General features: G+C 48.0%; 6 protein-coding genes and 3 long non-coding RNA genes across 12 annotated transcripts; 3 read left to right on the plus strand and 6 right to left on the minus strand.

The window, feature by feature from the left end:
* Window positions 1-4: 4 nt before the first annotated feature.
* LOC136193612 (death-associated protein kinase 1-like) lies at window positions 5-5,122 on the minus strand. The gene is made up of 20 exons (XM_065982527.1): window positions 4,823-5,122; window positions 4,524-4,631; window positions 4,368-4,466; window positions 4,215-4,319; window positions 4,045-4,161; window positions 3,887-3,991; window positions 3,732-3,836; window positions 3,612-3,680; window positions 3,330-3,434; window positions 3,180-3,278; window positions 3,025-3,129; window positions 2,841-2,957; window positions 2,683-2,787; window positions 2,528-2,632; window positions 2,410-2,475; window positions 1,744-2,364; window positions 1,497-1,691; window positions 608-1,450; window positions 507-552; window positions 5-458 (listed from the first exon to the last, which is right to left on the minus strand). The coding sequence occupies exons 1-20, from the start codon at window positions 5,120-5,122 to the stop codon at window positions 166-168; spliced, it is 3,708 nt and encodes a 1,235-aa protein (XP_065838599.1). The 3' UTR covers window positions 5-165.
* Window positions 5,123-5,514: 392 nt separating this feature from the next.
* Window positions 5,515-7,225, minus strand: LOC136194029 (uncharacterized). The gene is made up of 2 exons (XM_065983036.1): window positions 7,201-7,225; window positions 5,515-7,156 (listed from the first exon to the last, which is right to left on the minus strand). Exon 2 carries the CDS (start codon window positions 6,956-6,958, stop codon window positions 5,699-5,701), a length of 1,260 nt encoding a protein of 419 aa, XP_065839108.1. The 5' UTR covers window positions 6,959-7,156; window positions 7,201-7,225; the 3' UTR covers window positions 5,515-5,698.
* Window positions 7,226-7,298: 73 nt separating this feature from the next.
* LOC136194028 (sulfite oxidase-like) lies at window positions 7,299-9,526 on the plus strand. Its single transcript, XM_065983035.1, has 2 exons — window positions 7,299-8,273; window positions 8,735-9,526. The coding sequence occupies exons 1-2, from the start codon at window positions 7,361-7,363 to the stop codon at window positions 9,418-9,420; spliced, it is 1,599 nt and encodes a 532-aa protein (XP_065839107.1). The 5' UTR covers window positions 7,299-7,360; the 3' UTR covers window positions 9,421-9,526.
* LOC136194032 (uncharacterized) lies at window positions 9,442-12,083 on the minus strand. 3 transcript variants are annotated; one of them, XR_010671504.1, is made up of 7 exons: window positions 11,801-12,083; window positions 10,974-11,747; window positions 10,622-10,911; window positions 10,353-10,544; window positions 10,216-10,296; window positions 9,986-10,156; window positions 9,442-9,938 (listed from the first exon to the last, which is right to left on the minus strand). It is a non-coding gene; the product is annotated as an uncharacterized lncRNA (long non-coding RNA). The 3 variants fall into 3 exon arrangements; XR_010671505.1 differs by having other exon boundaries at window positions 10,353-10,557; XR_010671503.1 differs by having other exon boundaries at window positions 10,353-10,574.
* Window positions 9,546-13,041, plus strand: LOC136194026 (uncharacterized). 2 transcript variants are annotated; one of them, XM_065983033.1, is made up of 22 exons: window positions 9,546-9,595; window positions 9,651-9,785; window positions 9,842-9,950; window positions 10,005-10,162; window positions 10,214-10,306; window positions 10,360-10,451; window positions 10,503-10,528; window positions 10,585-10,674; window positions 10,733-10,828; window positions 10,885-10,955; window positions 11,005-11,095; window positions 11,154-11,306; window positions 11,364-11,496; window positions 11,556-11,618; window positions 11,672-11,784; window positions 11,839-11,883; window positions 11,938-12,048; window positions 12,110-12,261; window positions 12,316-12,442; window positions 12,493-12,566; window positions 12,615-12,701; window positions 12,753-13,038. In XM_065983033.1, exons 1-22 carry the CDS (start codon window positions 9,581-9,583, stop codon window positions 12,897-12,899), a joined length of 2,181 nt encoding a protein of 726 aa, XP_065839105.1. In that variant the 5' UTR covers window positions 9,546-9,580; the 3' UTR covers window positions 12,900-13,038. The 2 variants fall into 2 exon arrangements, with proteins under 2 accessions (XP_065839105.1, XP_065839104.1); XM_065983032.1 differs by having other exon boundaries at window positions 11,839-12,048; window positions 12,753-13,041.
* LOC136194033 (uncharacterized) lies at window positions 12,086-12,989 on the minus strand. The gene is made up of 4 exons (XR_010671506.1): window positions 12,908-12,989; window positions 12,762-12,843; window positions 12,579-12,711; window positions 12,086-12,528 (listed from the first exon to the last, which is right to left on the minus strand). It is a non-coding gene; the product is annotated as an uncharacterized lncRNA (long non-coding RNA).
* A 538-nt stretch (window positions 13,042-13,579) lies between the features above and the next one.
* Window positions 13,580-14,338, plus strand: LOC136194009 (hydralysin-like). The gene has a single exon (XM_065983015.1). It carries the CDS (start codon window positions 13,580-13,582, stop codon window positions 14,336-14,338), a length of 759 nt encoding a protein of 252 aa, XP_065839087.1.
* A 1,408-nt stretch (window positions 14,339-15,746) lies between these two features.
* On the minus strand, window positions 15,747-16,545 carry LOC136194034 (uncharacterized). Its single transcript, XR_010671507.1, has 2 exons — window positions 16,125-16,545; window positions 15,747-16,068 (listed from the first exon to the last, which is right to left on the minus strand). It is a non-coding gene; the product is annotated as an uncharacterized lncRNA (long non-coding RNA).
* A 602-nt stretch (window positions 16,546-17,147) lies between these two features.
* LOC136194031 (tektin-2-like) lies at window positions 17,148-18,990 on the minus strand. The gene is made up of 8 exons (XM_065983037.1): window positions 18,536-18,990; window positions 18,409-18,479; window positions 18,211-18,354; window positions 18,036-18,150; window positions 17,875-17,982; window positions 17,747-17,827; window positions 17,556-17,698; window positions 17,148-17,504 (listed from the first exon to the last, which is right to left on the minus strand). Exons 1-8 carry the CDS (start codon window positions 18,932-18,934, stop codon window positions 17,351-17,353), a joined length of 1,215 nt encoding a protein of 404 aa, XP_065839109.1. The 5' UTR covers window positions 18,935-18,990; the 3' UTR covers window positions 17,148-17,350.
* Between the last annotated feature and the right edge of the window lie 2,398 nt (window positions 18,991-21,388).

Consider the following 21,388-nt stretch of genomic DNA (forward strand, 5'->3'; position numbering starts at 1 on the left):
TCATCCGAGCTATAAAGTGAAGGCGACATTAATTAACAGCATAATAGTCAGAATGTAACGCTCCTGTTATGTGCTTCTTCTACGCGCACCACTGCATGACACTCCAAAGATTTTTCGCAGTACAATAGATGCGGGAAATATGGAAGCGAACATACGTGCGACTTTCTAGTAATGTCCATAAAGTTCGTCGAATTTCATTTTGATAACTCTACGATTGACGCCCACCTCCTCAAACCACTTTAGAAGCTTGCCTACTGTTGGAGATTGAGCCCTTTCCCTCCACGACCGGAGCACTCGGAACATGCGAGTGACGTGGCTGCGAGAGGAATCGCCAATGTCCTCAAGATCGTCAATGCTAATAAGGAAAACGCCGATTTCTTCCCATTTTGATCCTTTGACGGCAGCGCACGTTCTCAGTAAATCATCAGGTGCGAAGACGTCGTCAGAAGGAAAAGAGTCTAAAGACAGATTAATTATTCAATTAATATTTCCTACAGAACCCATACCATAATTGCGAGTAGTTGCAACAGGATCTGCAGAGGCAACCATGGGCTAAAGTTGAAAAGTAAACTAGTCAGAAATGTACCCTCCTGTTTCTTCTACTCACCTTGAAAAGACTCTCTTCAACAATCACCAAGTCACGAACACGAGAAGAATGTTTTTTCCTTGTACGAGTTGATGACACGATGTGGTCAATGTCGTTGAGCCGATCTACTTCGCTGCACGAGTAAATAGCTGGATCTTCGTCGTGTCGTCGGAGATAAGAACTGTCCAAGTAGAACCAGTTCAGAATCACTCCCGGGCTCCTCTTGTCGCACACTTGAGCGATCATTTCTATAATTTCGGCCAGAAACTCCTTTGCGACTTCGTGACACGCTGTTTTGCTTGACCATCGAAGGATGATATCAATGCAATGGTGTTCCATTTTTATTCCAAATTCAATGCGACTCTCGACCACTTTGCCGCCGATGATTTTCACTAATTTGATGCCGTCCTTCCACGCCTCGCAACTCGTGTTGGTCATGCGAGAACAACGGGATTGAAAGACGACGAACGACGTCGGCGAGATTATATCAACGGAAGAAGAACACTCGTATCGCTGGCCACGATACACGTCAAACGTCGCGTCTTCAACCCAGGCGCCGTGACGAATTGAATCTTGAAAAAGAGCGGGAATCTGGAACATTCCGGGTGAGTTTTCCACCGGAATGCATAAATCTAGATAACAAAGAACACTAATCGCTTCCTCAGCTGTCGCTGTACGTGAAGGAGGAATTCCTCTCTTCTCGAGGTAGCCTTCAAATTGCCGCAAAGCCAATTTTATGTCTTCCAATGACACTATCTTCGATGGTATGCCAAACAGAAAGCGAGGGCCCGCCAGAAGTGAACCAATCACGTTACGGCACAACCAGACGGGTCGCGGGCAAATTTCAGAACCCAGATTGACGATCTATGTAAAAATAAAAGCATGGATTCAAAAGATCTTGATTACTCACTATTCCAGACGAGTCAAGGTATTCAATAGATACTTTTGTCTCTTCGTCATTCAGAAGGATGCTGACATCATCAGCGACCCACTTCTTGAATTCTTTTGGTGTCAGAAAATATCCCAATGGACATTTTCGATTCTTGTCAGGAAGAGCAAGACTTTTCTCAATGGCATGACACAATTTAGGCACGTCTTCGGTTGCCTGCTTGAAAGAAAAATCAAGTGTTTAGTGCAACGAATAAAATCAGTCTTACCGCAAGTATTTCTTCGCGAAGATTTTTCAATTTTACTCGACAGTCGCTCATTCGAACTGACGTTCTCTTTCTACAATCCATTTCAATCACGTGGGCAACTTCAAACGCGTCTTCGAACTCTTTCTGAAGAGCCTCGGCGATTCGCTTCAGCTGGGAACTTACTTCAATTCCCGTCTCCTCTTCGCAATCAATCAAATTGAAGATGACGAAAAGTCGAAGCCTTCGAGAGGAAGGAGTGCGAAGTGAAGCCTTTACAAACGCGCACCAATAGCAGGCAATTTTAAAAAGAACGTCGAATTGAAACTTCATATCTTGCTTTTTTTGAAAGCGAATGACGAGAACGAAGATCGTATTGGCCGGTCCGAAGAAGAGACCGTAAGCGCTGCGAAAAGTCCGTTGGGCACCAAAGTCCCACGTCGTTCCTTTACCCACTCCCGGGATTATGCAGTTGCGAATTTCAATTCCAGGTGTGCGATCTTCAGGATCGATTGGGGGAAGAATGAGATTAAGAAGAGAATTGATGAATGTCGTCTTTCCCGCCATTTCGTTGCCAATCACGCACACTTTAATCATATTGGGGCGAACCTTTACCCGTTGAAGGACAGAAAATCGAGCGGTTTCCTATTACACTAAATATATACAGAAGAAATTAAATTGCTGACGTACATAACGCTGTCGAAGGACCATTCTGATTTCACCATCACGAGCCAACTGATAAGGCATTTTCCCCTTCTGAATTTGCGTTCATTAATTAATTCTTTCACTTCAAACAAAAGCATGTCACCTCGTCTTCACACATGACGTCAACACCATTCTCAATCAATAGATCAATTAATGGCTTGCTCATCTCATAGTTCTTTGCCGCCACGTGCAAGGCATTTTGTTTCCTCTATACAGATTAAAGTAGAGAACAAATAAGCAGTGAGAATTCTGACCAACCTGATCTCTGACAGAAAGATCGGCTCCCAATTCAATTATTTGCTGAATGACGACCAAAGAAGGCGAATATGAATCGCATGCGTGCAATAAGGGTGTCCTTCCATTCTAAAAAGTCAAATCGCTGAACGAAAATAGTGCCTACCATAACTGCGCTGTACCTTTTCAACAGAATTGATAGTAAGGCCTTTTTCAATGACAAGATATCGAAGGACATCTTCCACGTCACCTTCGGACTTTGAGTCTTTGGTGGCATAAAACAAAGCCGTTTGCCCAATCTGAATAAATAGGACGACAATTCGTGCTCATTGACGTTGTAGAAAATAAGCAACATCAAAATCTCACGTGATCATTGGCACGACAGTCAGCTCCTTTTTGACCCAAGTAGCGCACTTTCAATGAACGATCAATGGAACTTTTACACGCCAACATAAAAGGCGTTTGGCCAAACTGAAGATAAAATAAAATACCGGTAAAACTATCAAGTGAAATTTTCTAACTCCGTTGATTTTATTAACAACAGCATTGTGTTCCACAAGCCATTTTACTCCAAAAAAACTTCCCTTTTTGCAAGCATGATGCAGGGGTGTGTTTTCAATCTATTATTGACACAAATATTCTTTGCACATGTAGCAAACAAAATAATATACCATCTCTTCAGTAGCGTTGACGCTCATTTCCTTTTCATTGACAAGACAATGAAAAACCTCGTGAGCATCTTCAAAGGATGCAAACTGATTTTCAGCGGCAAAGCACTAATTAAGAACCAAAATTATTCCATTCGTAACAAAAGAACAACTGGCTGCTCAAATCTTATTTCTTATTTAGCTATTAATTAACGCTCAGTTTAGCTAGTGATCTTGTTTTACACGGCAGAGTTAGTTTCTGATTGAGCGCCGCACGCGACATAAACTTTCCCAGAGAGAGCCTACCATGTGTTGAGCCACGTCTGCAGTAATGCAGTCATCCTCGCGCGCCAGATGATGACGCGTTTTTGCTTTCTGAGTTTTACATTTATAACATCTGTTTATTTTTTAATAAAAACGCTTCACCTCGTCTTCACATGTGACGTCGACAGTCTTCTTACTCAATAGGTCAATTATTATCTTGTCTGTGCTACCGTTACTTTCAGCTAGACGCAAAGCATTTTTCTTCGACTGAACAGGCTCAATTAGAGAACGAGTCAGCAATGAGAATTCTGTCTAACCATGTCTTCAACAGTTATGTCTGCTCTTAATTTAATGAGTTGCTGAATGACAACAAAGGAAGGAGAAGATGAAGCACATGCGTGCAATAAGGGTGTTCTTCCCCTCTAAGTAGACATCAGTAAACACAATAGTACACCGTATCATAAAAATGCTGTACCTTCTCAACAGCACTGATATCAATGTCTTTCTCAACAACAAGATATCGAAGCACCTCTTTTACGTCATTCGTATGCTTTGAATTTTTAGTGGCATAAAATAAGGCTGTCTTCCCATGCTGAATAAAAAGACGTTGATTTTTGTTCAACTTCATAGTCAGAAGAATCTCACATAATCTTTTGCTTGACAGTTCGCTCCTTTTTTACCCAAGTAGCGCACTTTTAATAAACGATCAATTGAACTTTTACACGCCTCCATAAAAGGCGTTTTGCCAACCTGAAGATAAAATAAGAGCAAAGCACCGCAAAAGCAAAATCGCCTAACCCTGTTGGCTCTATTAATAGCAGCATTGTTTTTCACGAGCCATTTTACTCCAAAAATGGTCCCTTTGTTACAAGCATAATGCAGAGGAGTGTTATTTGTCTATCATTTACATGTAGATATAGCCCTCACACAAGCACGTCATATATGTATGTATACCCTCTCATCATCAACAGCGTTGACGCTTATTCCCTTTACTTTGACAAGATGATGAAAAGCCTCGTGAGCTTCGTCAGAGGATGCGAACTGATTTTCAGCCGCAGTACACTAGCAACACAATAAAGTTAAAAACAACCCCTCTGCTTTTAGTTGAAGGACGCTCTAGTTAGTTAGCATCACAGCTGCCTAACCAACGGTCGCGAGACTGGCCAGCCCCTCCCCCTCCGTTAATCTATAACGGAGGGGGAGGGGCTGGCCAACTGTCTCGACCACAAAGGGTGTGGTCCAGGAGAGCGTACCATGTCTTGAGCCACGTCTGTAGAAGCGATGAGGTCGTGCAACGCCTTTTGATTCTCCCGTTGTAGGACGGTGCAGAACGAATCGAAGCTAGGAGTTCGCCTCAAAATGCTAAGCAACTCCCGAGCCGCATCTTCTGGTGATTCCCGGAAAAGTCGCCGAATTTTATCTCCTTGATGATGAGTAACGCATCCGTGTGAAACGAGACTGTCGAGAAAAGTTCCTCCATCAAGAGCGTTGGCGAGAGGAGGCACGATTTGGACCATGACAGAGTCGAGACGAGTCCATCTCGGATCCGCCATGGCGTCTGCGCAGTGTTAATGTTTACAACAGTGTATCACGTGAACAGTATGTATGGCCATAGTGAGATTGGCCTGGGTACGAGCAGAGCACGGATAATACCCTGCCCTTGAGCAGAGCCCTAGATAAATCTTTTATCTGATTTATGTAGGGCTCTGGGTACGAGCCGCAAGGCAAACTATCAAAGACCCCAAAGCCATACTTCAAAGCAATGGTGTCAAGAAACGGCAGCAAACATCTAAGGAAAACAATAAGACCTCCGAGATATCAATTATTGAGATACCTCTCGGCTATATTTAAACCTCATGCAGTAAGTAGCCCTCCTGGTATCTTGAGGTTTGACAGATCTAATCTGATATCATATTTAGATTGAACAAAGCAATGATTCTCTTTGTTATGATGTTTTGTGATCCACATGGGGACTAACAGCGCCTGAACAACAGTCACTTGCTGTGCCCACTAAAACGATAACGAGTGTCAGGCCACAAACAAAAAATCTACTTCTATTTAGCACAGTCAAAGTTTCAAAAAAATGCAACAGAAACAGCACGACTAAAACAGCTCTTAGCAACCGAATTTTAGAGAGGACTCCACTGTCTCGAGTAAGCACGATTGTGAAGCGCCAGCGCTTTAAAAAGCACCAGCGACTGCGTAACGCTCACCTTCTCAAACGAACTCGTCGCCGGAACGGCGATCAGCCGAAGCGCCCTAATCGCCGGACGCCCAAGCAAAGCCTCATGCAAACCAGAAGCAACATAAATCTCCTCCCTCGACGTCATCCCGTTACCCGTCTCAAGACCAACGACAAACTTACCCACAACCGTCAACTCGTCGCCGTCGCCGCCCGGTCCCCGCAGTCGAATCCCCGCCGCGTCGAGCGCCGGCTCGCCGCCGAGCACGTCCGCATAAACCGTCTCAGGCACCACAGTAACATCAGCACCCGTATCGATTTTAAAAACGACGGGAATCCCGTTCACGCGCAGGGAAACGGTCCACGGACTCGCGAGAATCGGATTCCCGACGACGCAGACAATTTCGTCAAGACGACCCTCCGCGGCGACCGCCTTCTTCGAGACCGTCTCCTTTTTGCACACGCGACCATAGTGACCGATCTTATCGCACTTATCGCAACGAACATTCGCCGCCGGACAGATCGTCGAACCGCGATTATTGTGATAGAGCTGATAGCCGCAGCGAGCGCACGACGGCTGGCCGGGCGGGGGCGGCACCCATTTCGACGGTCTGCGTCCGCCGCGCGTGGGCGCGGTCGTCGATTTACCGTGACGCCTTCCGGGTTTGCGACTCATTTCCTCCGCCATTTCCGCCGCACGTTCCATTCGCCGCGCGATGTCCGTCGCTTCGTCGAGCGTCAGATCGGGCGTACTTAGAAGTTCGACGACGATTTCGGTGTCGCGCAAACCGACGATCAATCGATCGCGAACGAGCTCTCGTCGAACGCTCTCGTCGTACTTGCACGTCAATGAGAGACTGTTAAGAGCGATGAAGAAGGTGAAGACGCGTTCGTCGGCGTTCTGACGACGATTGTGGAAGTGGTAGCGTTCGAGGAGGTAGTCCGACGTTTTGTCGAAGTACGCCGTGAATTTTGCGACGATTGCGTCGTAGTCGTTCGCTTCGGCGGGCGTGAGATCGAGTTTCGACTTCACGTCGTCGGATTCTTCGCCCATGTGGCGAAGGAGGGCGGATATTTGGGTCGCCGCGTCTCTTTTGTCTAACTCGATGGCATCTCTGTAGTAACCATAACGTTTTATCCACAGAGGCCATCTAGGTGGGCGCGTAAAGTCGAATGCTTCCGGCGGAGGAAGAGAAATGTACGACATCGTGCTTTCTTTTTCCAGCGCACGCTAAAGCATGTTGACGTATGATGTTTGGAGAAGCCAATAATTTTGAATTTGGCTCCAATAAAATTTACTCGAAGAAGTCAACGTCGCCGTTTATCGATAGTACAGTTATACATCGTGGGTGTGCTCACGTGCAGGTGAGATAAATTCTCCTGTTCCATCAATTCAGCCGAGCTGCTAATATAGGCATTAGTTGAGCAAGTGTGACGTTGTTCACTGACTAACGACAGTTTTCTAGACGTCTGTAGTCGAGAATCGGAGACCACGTGCCCACGCTCGAGCAGCGTGACTGCGTAGGCAACCTGCGTCATGCGCAACGTGAGTGCGTCACACGCGCGAATACTCACACAGGCAGTAAACTCTCTGCGTTCATCGCAGGAGATGAGATTCGCCTCTCGTTTTCTACCTCGAAGCCTCTCGACGATCATAAACAACTCGCAACGGAGCTCAGCGAAGCGAATCGCCGTCGTCGCGGCAACGAGCGTCGGCTTGGGCTTCGGCGCGATGACGCTGTGGCCTCGCGGCGGCCCAACGACCGCCTCCGCCGTCACTGACCTTCCCGTCTACACAAAAATGGTCGTATCGACGCACACTACCCCCGAAACGGGCATCTGGGTGACGTACAAGGACCACGTTTACGATATAACGAATTTCGTGGATTCGCATCCGGGCGGCCGATCAAAAATCACCATGGCAGCGGGAAAGGCCATCGATCCCTTCTGGGCTGTCTATCAGGTCCACATCGACAGCAAAGACGCTCACGAATTATTAGAATCAATGAAAATTGGCCGATTAGCACCGGAGGACGTCACGCCCCCGCCTGAGGGCGCCGAACTGAATCATTTTGACGGCGAACCGGAACGAAGTCCTTTGCTCAATATTCGCTCGCGACGACCTTTCAACGCCGAACCGCCCCTCTCGTTGCTAGGCGACGAATTCCACACGCCAAATTCGATATTTTTCGTTCGAAATCATTTGCCCGTGCCGAACGTCGACGATGTGACGTATCGTTTGCGCGTGGACGGAGCGGAGCGCGAGATATCGTTCACGGTCGCCGAATTGAGGGAGAAGTACGAGGAGCATACGATTAGTGCGACGATGCAGTGTGCCGGGAATCGGCGCACGGGATTGTCGACGGTGAAGACGGTGCGGGGATTGGAGTGGGGTCCTGCGGCGATTTCGACGGCTAAGTGGACCGGCGTGCTTCTGAGGGACGTTCTGTTGGACGCCGGTTGCGATGCGAGCGGACCGGCTCGGCACGTCGAATTTGAAGGATTGGATAAAGATATGAGTGGTAGGCCCTAGTAGAAATTCCCATGCATTGATCATAGAGCCTAAAATTGAGATTCTAGAACATGTGGGGTACTAAAAGGGTATGGGGGACCGCGTGTACTATATAGTAGATGTAAGTACGCGACTCCCATGGGCTTTTTATTAGAGTGACTTTGACCTTGAGGTACCTGTCCAAGATAAATCTCAAAAATTTTATATATAAGAAGTGAGACTATTATAGTATGTCACATGTTAATTAATAGTCTCACTTCTTATATATATTAAAATTTTCGAGATTTATTAAATACCGTGATCTTCCTTCCCAGTGAACTCCAACCCACAGTGAAGTCCAACCTACATCTATCTACACATGATGTGTATCTAGATATAGGTTGGACTTCACTGGCCAGTGGGGAAGCAAGATCACTGTATTAGTAGAGCCCCTCTGTTATTGACTAAAGCTCGGACACTCTAATTTTCTAGGTGATCCCTACCGTGTGTCCATTCCCATCGAGAAGGCGATGAGCGCCGACGGCGACGTCCTCCTCGCCTACGAAATGAACGGCGAAACGCTTCCCCGCGACCACGGCTATCCCCTACGCGTCGTCGTCCCGGGCGTCGCCGGCGCTCGCAACGCGAAATGGCTCGCGCGCATTCGCGTGCGCGAAACGGAAAGCGACGGCTTTTGGCAGCGCGAAGACTACAAACTCTTCGCCCCGTCGTCGAGCCCCGAGACGGTCGACTACGCCAAAGCGCCGGCGATTCAAGAAACGCCCGTCCAATCAGCGATCACCGAGCCGGCGAGCGGAAGTGACGTCGACGCGGACGACGAAGTGATTACGGTTCGCGGATACGCGTTTAGTGGGGGTGGGCGTGGCATTGATCGCGTTGACGTCACGATTGACGGGGGGCGCACGTGGCGCGTGGCGGAGTTGGATCGCGGCGCGGGGATTGTGAGGCGATTGAATAGGAATTGGGCGTGGACCCTTTGGGAGGTCGACGTGCCGATTTCGGCTGAGAGCTCGGGTTCGTTGGCGATCGCTTGTCGTGCCGTCGATTCGGCGAATAATACGCAGCCGGAGAAGGGCGAGCACGTGTGGAATTTTCGGGGGTTGTTGAATAATTCGTGGCATCGGGTTGAGGTGAACGTGAAAGGAAGTGAAAACTGAGGAAAGAAAAGAAGGAGAGAGTGAATTTTTTTCTGTTTATCACAATCTACAATTTGTACAGTAGCTTACTAGAAACTGACTCTCAAAATAAATTTTCACTTCATTACGCACGCGTATTTCGTTAAGAGCCCATTTAGCGACTTTTCGTGGCCGAATCGCTATGTTTGGCTTTCAGGTGATCTTACACGGTCCTTTCGACGTGATATCGAGTCTCTGATTTCGTCCTCTAGCCCGCCGCGGCCCATTTCAACGTCGGAAACGTCGTCTCGGGGACGATTGCGGCATTCCAGAACCTTCTCTCGTCTCGTTTGGGCCGATGGAGCTTCCAGAGACCGAGCCCAATCGATCCCAAGCTGACGCCAGCGGTAAAACACGCTCGCAGTGCAATTTACAACTAACAGCCACGTGACTGCGCACACAGGCTCTCGCTTGTATGAGAGAACTCGGATTCTTCGACTTGCCTTCCGATTGGTACAGGAACTTTGCTGCGATGCCCATTCCGTCGTCAAAACGACAATCTAGTGGATACGGTAAAAATCAATATTTTTAATTAATTAATTAATACCTGATTTATTCTTTTTTAGGTTTTTCAGGGTCGACTTTGTTCTCCGTGTTACGTCCGGGCGCGTCGACTGGCCAGATTCGACGTCTCCAGATGTACAGTCGAAAATTGCTTGAAGATTTGGAACGACTTGCCAACGAAAATCCCAAGAATTCGCAAATACAAGCCGAATATCTAAAAGTAGAATATTCAAAAAATAAAAATACTATAAATTAAGAGCATGCAATACAGACCGTAGTGGACGAAGATCCCTCGTACGTAATTCGAAGATACGAGAGCGGAAAATACGCCAAAGACGCGGAGAGTCAATTTATCTATATAAAAGTAGCATACTACTTCTGAAATCCCGCGCGTTTGTACGCGTGCTTACTTCTTAGGCAAAGAAACTCGTCGAGCAGGAAGCAGCAGAACCAAAAAAAGATGAATTCCAAACATTCTGGTCTCCACTATCATCATCATCATCGTTTAGGTGCGTACGCTCTTTCCTTAGAGAGAGATCTTTCTCTGACGTTCTTTGTAGGGCAGAGACTCGGCGAAAGCAACCAGGTGCATTCTCCGGCTTCTAAATCAATTTCCTATTAATGTTGTGGTACTGTAATAAGATTTTGAGAGTGGTGGAGACGCTGGATCGTCTTTTACCGGCATGGGCTCCGAGTCTCAGCCACTTCACGTAATAAAACAGCCAAACAAAGGTATCTAAATCAAAGCAATATAGACAGGGGCTCACATACTCATTTTTCTCCCTCAAAGGATCGTTCTATAAAGAACAGCTCTGGACGACGCTGAGGTTTCTAATAGGTCTTCTGCTCATTCTGTCTCTCATTGAAGGACAGCTCCAGATGAGAAGTAAGACAGACTTAATTACCTTATTCTTCATATTGATTTCTTCCTCGGTTGCTAAGTGACGAATAATCAAAAGCCCGTTCTTCCTGATACGTCAGAAAAGAAAGTCAAATTCGAAGACGTCCAAGGAGTAAGAGACATAGTGTACCCTCTCTCTCGACAAGTGATCCTTCCCGCAGGTGGACGAAGCCAAAGACGAACTCAAAGAAATCGTCGAATTTTTAAGATCTCCCGAGAAATTTTCGCGTCTTGGAGGCAAACTTCCCAAAGGCATCAACGTCTCAATAGAGACATAGTCTCCTTTTTCCTTGATTTTTTCCTATTGCAGGCGTCCTTCTCATTGGTCCGCCAGGCACGGGAAAAACGATGCTCGCGCGCGCCGTCGCCGGCGAAGCGGGCGTCCCATTTTTCTTCTGCTCGGGATCCGAATTCGACGAGATGTTCGTCGGCGTCGGAGCGGCGCGAGTCCGAAACCTATTTAGTGAGAAAACTATTAAAGGAAATAATCACAGTCCCCCCTGATTTAATGTGTGTAAAGATTCGGCTAAGGATAACTCTCCCTGCATTGTATTTATCGACGAATTGGACGCAATAGGAGGCTCGCGCATCGCGAGCGATCACCAGCCCTATTCGAGAATGACTCTCAATCAGCTTCTCGTTGAACTAGACGGGTAATAGAAGTCTAGATGAAGTCGTAGGGGGGCTCCTTTGTGAATTTTTTTCTTTTCAGATTTGAGGAGAATAGCGGAGTGGTTGTCATAGGAGCGACGAATTTTCCTGAAGTTTTGGACAAGTGAGTGGACTGTGGATAGGTGATAGGATTCTTTCTTATTCTTTTCTCCTTAGGGCTTTGGTTCGTCCTGGGCGATTTGATAGCAAAATCAGCATAGCAATGCCGGACATACGCGCCCGACACAAAATACTGAAAGTACACACAAAGGAAGTGCCATTGGGCAAAGGTAAGAATTTCAATACCTCAAAACTCCTCTGTCTAGAATTCTGTTTCCTCCCAGATGTCGATTTAGAGGTAGTTGCTAGGGGAACGATTGGATTTTCAGGTGAGATTCTTCTCGAGGATCTAGCAGGGCTCCCACTAAGGCGTTTTTCTACAGGCGCCGATATAGCGAATTTGATCAATCAAGCAGCCATTCACAGCTCGTCTCAAGGTTCCCAGAGCGTCACCATGGAATCTCTAGAATGGGCCAAAGATAAAATAATCATGGGTAAGAGTGAGAATAAATCTTTGACTTCTACTTCTTGATTTGGTTTTTGTTTGTTTCTTAGGTCCTGAACGAAAGAGTGCCGTCATCGCAGAAGAAAATCGTCGACTGGTTGCGTATCACGAAGCGGGGCACGCTCTCGTTGCCGTGCTAACGCCCGGTGCCATGCCAGTCCACAAGGCAACGATCATGCCAAGGGGCCAAGCACTGGGAATGGTCAGGGGGAAAAAAACACGGAGAAAAAATTCATTTTTTTAATTTTTTCCCCAGGTGTCGCAGCTCCCCGAGAAGGATGAATTGAGTTGGTCCAAGAAGCAGCTGTTGGCTCGGATTGACGTGACGATGGGTGGTCGAGCGGCCGAGGAGCTCGTCTTCGGTCCAGAGAACATAACATCAGGTGAGAGTCCATAGGAAAAGAAGGAGTCAAAACGCTCTCTTTGCTTCTAGGAGCGTCTAGTGATTTCGAACAGGCGACTAATATAGCTGAGAACATGGTTCTTCGTTTTGGGATGAGTGATAAGGTGAGATATTACCTGAAAATTGTTTTTTTAGCACGTAATTTTCTATAGGTTGGTCCTGTTGTGCACCGCGATGCGTCCAAGGCTAGTCCGGAGATTCAGAATGCCGTTGATTCGGAGGTGAAGCGTCTTATTGAGGTCAGTCTTTCTGTTGAGGGGGAATTGCACGATTTGGAGGGCCCCGTTTAGGAATCTTACGCGCGAGCGACGAGGATATTGAAGGAGCATTCCCATAAGCACAAGCGACTTGCCGAAGCGTTGCTCAAGTACGAGACTCTCACTGCGGAAGAGATTAGACTCGTGTTAGATGGAAAATCGTTGAAGAGGAAACTGTAGAGACTAACCTTGATGTTAACGAATCTACTGTACTTACTGCGTGAACGCAAAAAGAGCTTACATATGGCGGGTAAAGTCAGTCAAAAGTATGACTTCACTCTGTTTAGGTTATGAGACACTAGTTTAGGTTATGAGACGCCAGTTTAAGTTATGGAGCACTAGTTTAGGTTATAAGACGCCAGTTTATGCACTAGTTTAAGTTATGAAGCACTAGTTTAGGTTATGAGACGCCAGTTTATGCACTAGTTTAGGTTATGAAGCACTAGTTTAGATTATGAGACGCCAGTTTAGGTTATAAGACGCTAGTTTAGGTTATGAGACGCCAGTTTATGTTATGAGACGCTAGTTTATGCACTAGTTTAGGTTATGAAGCACTAGTTTAGGTTATGAGACACTAGTTTAGGTTATGAGACACTCAGTTTAGGTTACGGGGGGAGAGGGTCTGGAACCGAGGCTATCGCAAACGAGATACGTGGAAGAATGATCGACTCCCACGTACGAACCGTTTATAGTATCCTCCTTTCCACAGGAAACTTAAATACGTTGGAGGTAGCGAAACTCACTTCCAGATGATGATGGGCGTTTGAATTGCTGCAGGGAAAAACATCCGGCAGCAAACGTATAAAAAGGCGACCTCGGCCAGCATTCTAGTCACAATCGAGTCAAACTCTCGCTCAAACATGTCTCTCGTCAAAGACGAACTCACCTTCGACGATCTGAATGGACTTGATTCAAGTCCCGACACAGTTCGCAAAAAATTTAGCGACATTTTCCACGAGAATCCTGACGGCATTGCGGTGAACAGCGAGACGCGATTCGGCGCGCTCAAGCCTGCAGTTACTGTACAGTACAACCATCCCGCTTATAAGGTCCTCGGCGACATCACCTACAGTGAAGGACAAGTTCAAGACAAAGGCCAGGTTATCATGGCGTCAAATTACGCGGTGAACAAAGGCACAGAAACGGTAACAATTACTTTGAATCTCAGCGGCACGCTGTCGCAGTCAGACACATCTTCTTCATCGGTTACCGCCGGTATGACGTTCACTACTGAATTCACAATCGAAGGCGTTTTCAAAATTGGAGGAGCCTTCAACACGAGCATCACGGTAGGCAAATCGAAAACGGAAACGAAGACGACTGAAGCGTCCAGCTCGATTAATGTGCCAGTTCCGCCGAAATCGAAGAAAAAGGTGACGATTGTCGGTTTCTTGAAAGAGGAAAAAGTGTCGTTCAGCGCTCCCATCACCGTCAGCGGAATGATGGGTGCCAACTTTCCCAATCCGGTTGGTGGCGACGGTGGCCATTATATCTGGTTCGATTCCGTCGGAAATCTTCTCAACAAAGTTACCGGCTCAATGAATGGACAAATCTCCCGTTCCATGATACTGGACGTCAACACCGAAGTTGGCAAAGCCGTGCCTCTCTGTGATGAATGACTCTGCATGGCTGAGCACTGAATTTATCTATGTCTTTTGTCTGTCTTTTCTGTTGTTGCGCTACAAAAAACAACAAAATATAAAACTTCTGATGCATTGACTGGCCGCGCTGGCCGCTGACCGTGTAGGTACTAAAATGTTTTAGATTGGTTTTTGAGGTGTCTCTTCTTAAATTATTAATTCTCTTTTCTTTTCTTATTTCTTAGTCGCCGCGTTGTTCGAGCTCCACGTCATCGATTTGATCGCGTCGCGTCGATCCGGCAACGATCATGCCAAGAGGCCAAGCACTGGGAATGATCAGAAAGAAAAACACAGAGAAAATTATTTTTTATTTTTTTCCCAGGTGTCGCAGCTCTCCGAGAAAGATGAATTGAGTTGGTCCTAGAAGCAGCTGTTGGCTCAGATTGACGTGACGATGGGTGGTCGAGCGGCCGAGGAGCTCATCTTCGGTCCAGAGAACATAACGTCTCTCTACAATCCGTGATAACGTCAGGTGATCGCGAGAGTGAAAAGAAGGAGTCAAAATGCTCCCTTTTCTTCTAGGAGCGTCTGGTGATTTCGAACAGGCGATTAATATAGCTGAGAACATGGTTCTTCGTTTTGGGATGAGTGAATGATAAGGTGAGTTTTTTAGCACGTAGATAATTTTCTATAAGGTTGGTCCTGTTGTGCACCGCGATGCGTCCAAGGCTAGTCCAGAGATTCAGAATGCCGTTGATTCGGACGTGAAGCGTCTTATCGAGGTCAGTCTTTCTGTTGAGGGGGAATGTACGATTTGGAGGGCCCCGTTTAGGAATCTTACGCGCGAGCGACGAGGATATTAAAGGAGCATTCCCATAAGCACAAGCGACTTGCCGAAGCGTTGCTCAAGTACGAGACTCTCACTGCGGAAGAGATTAGACTCGTGTTAGATGGAAAATCGTTGAAGAGGAAACTGTAGAGACTTGCCTTTGATTACGCAGATGCTACTTCCGTACGAATCTATTTACCGTTGAAAAATAAACGTTGAGCCGAATCCGAGCCGAATTCCGCTTGCGATACACACGGTAACACGTGAAGAATCCACATCGCGGAGAAGCCGCCATATTGTTTGCGTCGCCTTGTGGCTCGTCTGGATCACGTGAAAAATTGGCGCGAATTTCCTCGACCAACCAGAGAGCTGCTGCGGTTTTGCTTGCATCATGATAGAAAAGCCGTTGCGCGCTGCGCACAACTTCAGTCCTGGTTAGGCGGGGGAAGCCAACGGGCGGAACCCTGGAGGTCGTCGGCGTTGGGAAAGCCTTGGTCATGTCATATTTATCGTGCTCAGTCGGTTGCCGTTCCTTGCTGAAGCTGTAAGGTGCAGTGAATGAGCGTCGCGCGAGTTCTTCTCGCGGCGCGCGATCGGCACTGGGAAAGTCATTATGGGCTCGTTGGATTCATATATTGAGAAAAACAGTATAAGAGAAGAACAGAGAGACAGGGAACAACAGAAAAGGACGAAAAACAACAACAGCTAAAACATAAATACATACAAGGGAGGGGTTAATGGGTATTGGAATTGCAGCGTGTGCTAGCCACCGCCGCAAGACTAAGGGAGGCTGTCTGTTGGATAGCTTGGGTCGCGAAGTCTGGCGTCCGCGTTATACCGAGTTGGCGTCAGACTCAGATCAGTTCACTTTCCCGCCAAAGAAACGTGTGGGGGGCCCAGTGTCTCGTGGCTGTTTCTCACTCGGCTTAGTGACCTATAGCTGAAGATAGCCCGACTTCCCAGAACCCAAATCAAAGCACGTTTTTGACCGCTGACCTTGTGTGGACTCACGTTCGGCGCTCTCCCTCAACTGCGTTAGTCCTAGTCTGGAGGCCAGACCCTCGCTCAGGGAGGAGGAGGGTCTGGTGTAATGCGCACACTTTACTTGTGTTTCGGGGCGTGTCCCGCAGCGCTCACTGCGGTACAATCAGCGAGCTTCCTCGAGGTCAGGTGACCTCGTAGCTAATTGACTTACGATGTCGCGTTCGAGTCTTTGGGCTTTAGACGAAGTTGAGAGTGCTGTCTCGGCGTCCGCTCTCCAACTTGGCTACCCTTCTCTTCGTCCGGAGCAGTTCGCGGCCGCAGTCGCTGTCGTGTGATGACGTAAATAATTGGCTGTAATTGGCTTGAGACACAAGTAGAGTGTGCGCATTACACCAGACCCTCCTCCTCCCTGAGCGAGGGTCTGGCCTCCAGACTACGTTAGTCCCGCTTCCTATTCAAGCGAAGGACTATGGCCTCTCTGAGGTCGCGGTGCGACGCGGTCGGGGGGACGGTGTGGGAGAGCCGTTCTCGATCCAGGCCGCACCGTCGCGTTGAGCCTATGATGCCACGACTCGCTCTCAAACATTTTTGGGCTACTCAGCGTTCGAACCTCCTCGCGGTGTAGCCTGGATTACGCCAAAACGAACGCAAGACAAAAAGGTACGTACGCGGACAGCTCGAACAGATATTGTCTTTTGTTTTTTAGGTTTTTTCGTCGAGTCGAGGGATCGCGCGTCGCCGCGCGCGCGCGCTACGCGATGCTTCGAAAAGCGTGCACTCGATCGACGGCGACGTTTCCGTAAGCTATAATTATTTTCGTCGCTCGTTTGACGCATAAAGCCGTTGGAAACGTCGCCGTCGACCACGAGGCTCGATCCGTCGTTCTTCCGCCATTTTGAAGTTGGCGCGTGCATTTTCGCGTCATGCAGACCACGCTCGTGCCGCATGCGCCGTATAAAACGATTTCTTTGCACTTTTTTAGGTGAGCAAACGCGTTCGAGCGAAATCGGCGTCGACGAAATAGTTTACGGGCCTTGGCGCGATGTCTAGCTAATAAACGAAATGAAAAACGAGTGTTCAATTAGAAGGCGACGTGTGAAAATATCGACGGTAGAGGAGGAAAACGCGCTCGAATGCACCGCAAATTATCTGTGTTGTTCGGAGGCACTTTTCCTACTTCCTATACGCTATGCCATGTGCCGTGATTGCAGTCATAAATAGTCGAGCTTGTACGAACACTAGCCCTTACCAAGATGCTTCTCTTTCATTCCTGGTGCCGTCAGCTGTTCTCGAATTTTCAGGCATTCCGTGTCGATGTCAAACGACGTTTTCTTGACGTCCAGGTCATCTCGAATGCGATTCAAGGTCAGATGCAACGTATCAAGCATGTTTCTGAAGACAAAATACTAACAAATAGTACTCTCTCGGTTCTTTTCGTCTTGCCTTGTTGAGTCGAGCTGCTGGACGAGCGATTGCAAAGCTCCAGATATTTCACTCACTTCATCAACGAGTTTAAACTGCGCAGTGTCAAGGCAAAGTTCGACGTGAGGACGATTGGTGCGATTTTCCAGTCTCGTTTGAGCAACCTGAAAGTAACCGTTGAAAAATAATTATTATCGTAGACCTTGCCTTACCATCATAGGTGGATGTTTTTCTTGAATTGCTCTCATTAGACTATCGGCTTCCTTTTGGGTGTCAACAATTTCTTGACTCGTCTGAAAGAAGTAATCAGTTTGGTTGAATTAGGTAACTCTTGTCTCACGTTTTTGTCCTGCCATTCCAGTTCATCAATAGCCTGCTTCATTTCATGTACACGCTTGCGAAAAGCGTACTCAGTAGCAAGGCGCTGAGATTCAAGATCAGCGCTTGTCTTTGGAAAATTGCTTCTATGTCAACAGATAGATCATTTATTGCTGTATTCACCTGGCAGATGAGATGACCAGCAGCTTCTCTCAAACTCAAAGACGCTTTCATCTCAGCTTTAGCTCTCAAAATGTTATAATTCGAAAATGAAGACCACGTGTCTGGTGTAACAATGCTGACAACGTGTGGATTAGCTTCACTCAGACAAAGGCAGGCCTAGTCTCATACTACTCACTGTTTGTCTCTCCTCGTGGAGTTTGGAAAGAATCCTGTTCCAGCAGAATCATTTTTCAATTCAATGCATTCGCTGTCAATAGAAAGAGCCGTGTGCTTGTCCGTCAAATCGAAGTGAAGCTGCTGCCTTGCCTCCTGTAGCACACTGAAAAGAAAAACGATTAATGAATACATCCAGCTGCTGGGACTAAATCCTCACCACAACTGATTATAGGCATCAGAAATCTTTTGCTGAAGCAAAGAACGTATGCCTTCAATAACCTCAAGTTCCTAAATACAAAGAAAAAAGATAGTCTCAGAAAAATAACAAAGGGCCGGATTTCTACCTTATAGAGCTGCACTTCCACTTCGTCCTTCACCAAATCAATTTTTCGTCGTCCCTCTCTCTTCTCGATGCACTCGATCACGACCGACGACGGAACGGCTTTCGCTTCGAGCACCCTCTCCATTCGCTCGCGTTCGCGCGACAACGCGTCGATCTCCTTCTCCGTTTCGTCGAGCGTTCGTTCGAGAAGGCGTCGCACTTCGGCGACGTCGCGATGCCGCTCCTGCAGTCGCCCGTCCGAATCGGCGTGCGCCCATTCCGTGCGATTGCTCGTCTGATTGCGAACGTTGATCGACGACTGGCGAAGGGACAGTGACGCGTCGCGCTGTTTCGTCGCCGACGTCGATTGGATGCGATTCGACGCTTTCCAATCGGACGGAGAGAAGCGCACTGTGTCCATGGCGGGAGCGAAGAGAAATGGATACAGTGAAGTGTTGCTACTTAGATCGTCATAGCAACAGGTGCACGTCACATCCTGGCTTCGACATAAAATTTTATAGGAATGGTAATTGGACAACCATTGGCAGATAAGACTATTGAATTGATCTCGAGTAGACGAAGTGCCCAGCCAAAGAGAGAAAACATCAGCAAAAAATCCTAAAAAAATCAAAAAATCAATATTACCAGTACCCTTCCTCGAGCAGCGATATGAAGCCGGTCAGAGCTCCCCAGTGATAAAAGGGATCGCTATTACCAACGTCGCCCCCAACTCCATACACAGAATTATAATTCTCGTGGACGTGATTGTTCTCCAGCCACTCCTTCATGAGCAGCGTCCTCGACTGAGCGCAAAGCGCCTTGCGCGCAGCATCGACGGCAGGAACAGCGCCGGCGTATTCCTGCAGACCCCAATAGACGAGCTGCACCATGGGACCCCAGATCCGACCTCGCCAATAGGAATTATCGCCAAACGCGCCGTCGTCGCGAGAAATCGACGGCAACGCATAGACGCACGAAGGCGACTTCCACGCGAGACATTCGTCGCGAACGAACGTATAGTTCGCCGTTTTCGCCGCTTGACGGCACGCGTCGCTGACGCACGTCATATGATCCTTCGAATCGGCGTTCCACCACAAATCGACTTGCGCCGTAGCGCCGTTCGTCGTCGACGACGAACTGCCGTTTTTGACGCAGTACCCCTGCACTTGTATGAACCCGTAACTCGAATCATTCCACGTCGATGAAGTCGTGACGAGATTATCCTGATTTGATGACGAGTAGAATAAGTTGAGTGGAATCAAATCGGTCACGGCTGGATACTGATACACCAGGCCTTCGTATCTCGTAAAAGCGTACTTTTCGCTCAATTGATCCGTGCTACATCTCACCGATCCACACAAACACGAATCGTGACGATTATGAGTTTCCTCGACTTGAATCAGAGCCGTCATGGAACCGAGTGACTCATAGTCATTCGGATTCATATTGACGCAAAACTCTCCCGGAATGCCCAAGTGCTTCGTCATCATATCATTCACCTGATCGTTCGTCGGAAGATGAGCGAGCATGGGATAGAAAACGGTGGGCGAGAGACGAGGATAGAACTCGTTATTCGTATTGATTTTATTCTGAAACGTCCCCGCCGTCGCGTTCCACAGATTCTTCACCGCAAGCGCGCTCATCGCGTCGAATCGATCCTGCAACATCGCGACGTCGTCGTGGAAACCGAGCAGTTGAGCCATCATGACGAGATGCTTCGTTTCCATGAGAAACATCGACGTCATGCCGACATCGTATAACTGCATTTTATGAGACGTGGAGTTGTATTCGACAGGCGGACTATCGTACATGGGACTGTTATCCAGCCCCGATTCAAATCGAGCGTCCTGGAGATTATTCTCACCGCTTCCGGGTTGATTTGGATCGGACCCCAGGCAAATGATTCCCAACGGGTCGAGCCTCCTCTTCGTCCAAAACCACGTGTTCCAGTCGAGCAGGTCCTCGTAGAGCAACTCGACGAGCCATCGATTTTGACACTTTTTATATATTTCCCACGTGACTTTCGCCCCGATCGGCGGCTCGGTTCGATCGCGCGACTTTCGCGTTCCGCTCGCGAAATTCGGCACGAACCCGTCGATCGTCTTCGCCTTGGTAACCTGAACGAGACTCGACGCCGCCAAGTCGCACTTATCCAACGCCGTCATATACGAAACAAAATAATTATCCCAATCGAAGATGACGTAACCGGCGCCGAAATTCCACGTACGACTCACCGGCATGACGATCCCTTCGTGGGGATCGTAGATCGTATTCCACGCTATGACCGTTTGCATGGCGTTATAAATTTCCGATAGAGTGCCGTACTTCAGTTTGATTTTCTCGTGATTCGATTTCCCAATCGATATGACACTTTGAATCTGCGAGACCGTGTACTTGACCCCGGCGGAAAATCCCAGCGGACCGGACTTCATGCTAAAGTTCGCCATCATCTTCTTCGTATCGACAGAAGACGGATTAATCGTCGGGTAAAAACTCACGCTAGACAAACCCAGCATTTCGGCGCTAACTTCACCGGCCACGTTCATCGCTATATTCCCAACTCGTCCCCACAGCATGTGAGGATACATCCCGATGCTGATTTCGCTCGCCGACGTCGTCGTTATCAAAACGACGACGTTGCCGTCGACGTCCTGCGCGCTCTGCACGGTGACGTTCCCGTGGAGGGCGCTCCAGTTCGACACGCTCAACTCCGTGTACTGCATCGTCGGCGCGTCGTCCGGCCACGAATGGGCGACGGGACGCACGAGCGCCGGATTCATTTTGCGAAATACGGCGACGGTTGGCAACGCCGCCGACGTTCCCGCGTACAATTGAAAGTCGACGGCGAACGAATGGGGCATCAGGACGTGGCTCA

Source organism: Oscarella lobularis, chromosome 12 (assembly GCF_947507565.1).
Source record: "Oscarella lobularis chromosome 12, ooOscLobu1.1, whole genome shotgun sequence".
In the NCBI taxonomy this organism is placed as follows: Eukaryota; Metazoa; Porifera; class Homoscleromorpha; order Homosclerophorida; family Oscarellidae; genus Oscarella; species Oscarella lobularis.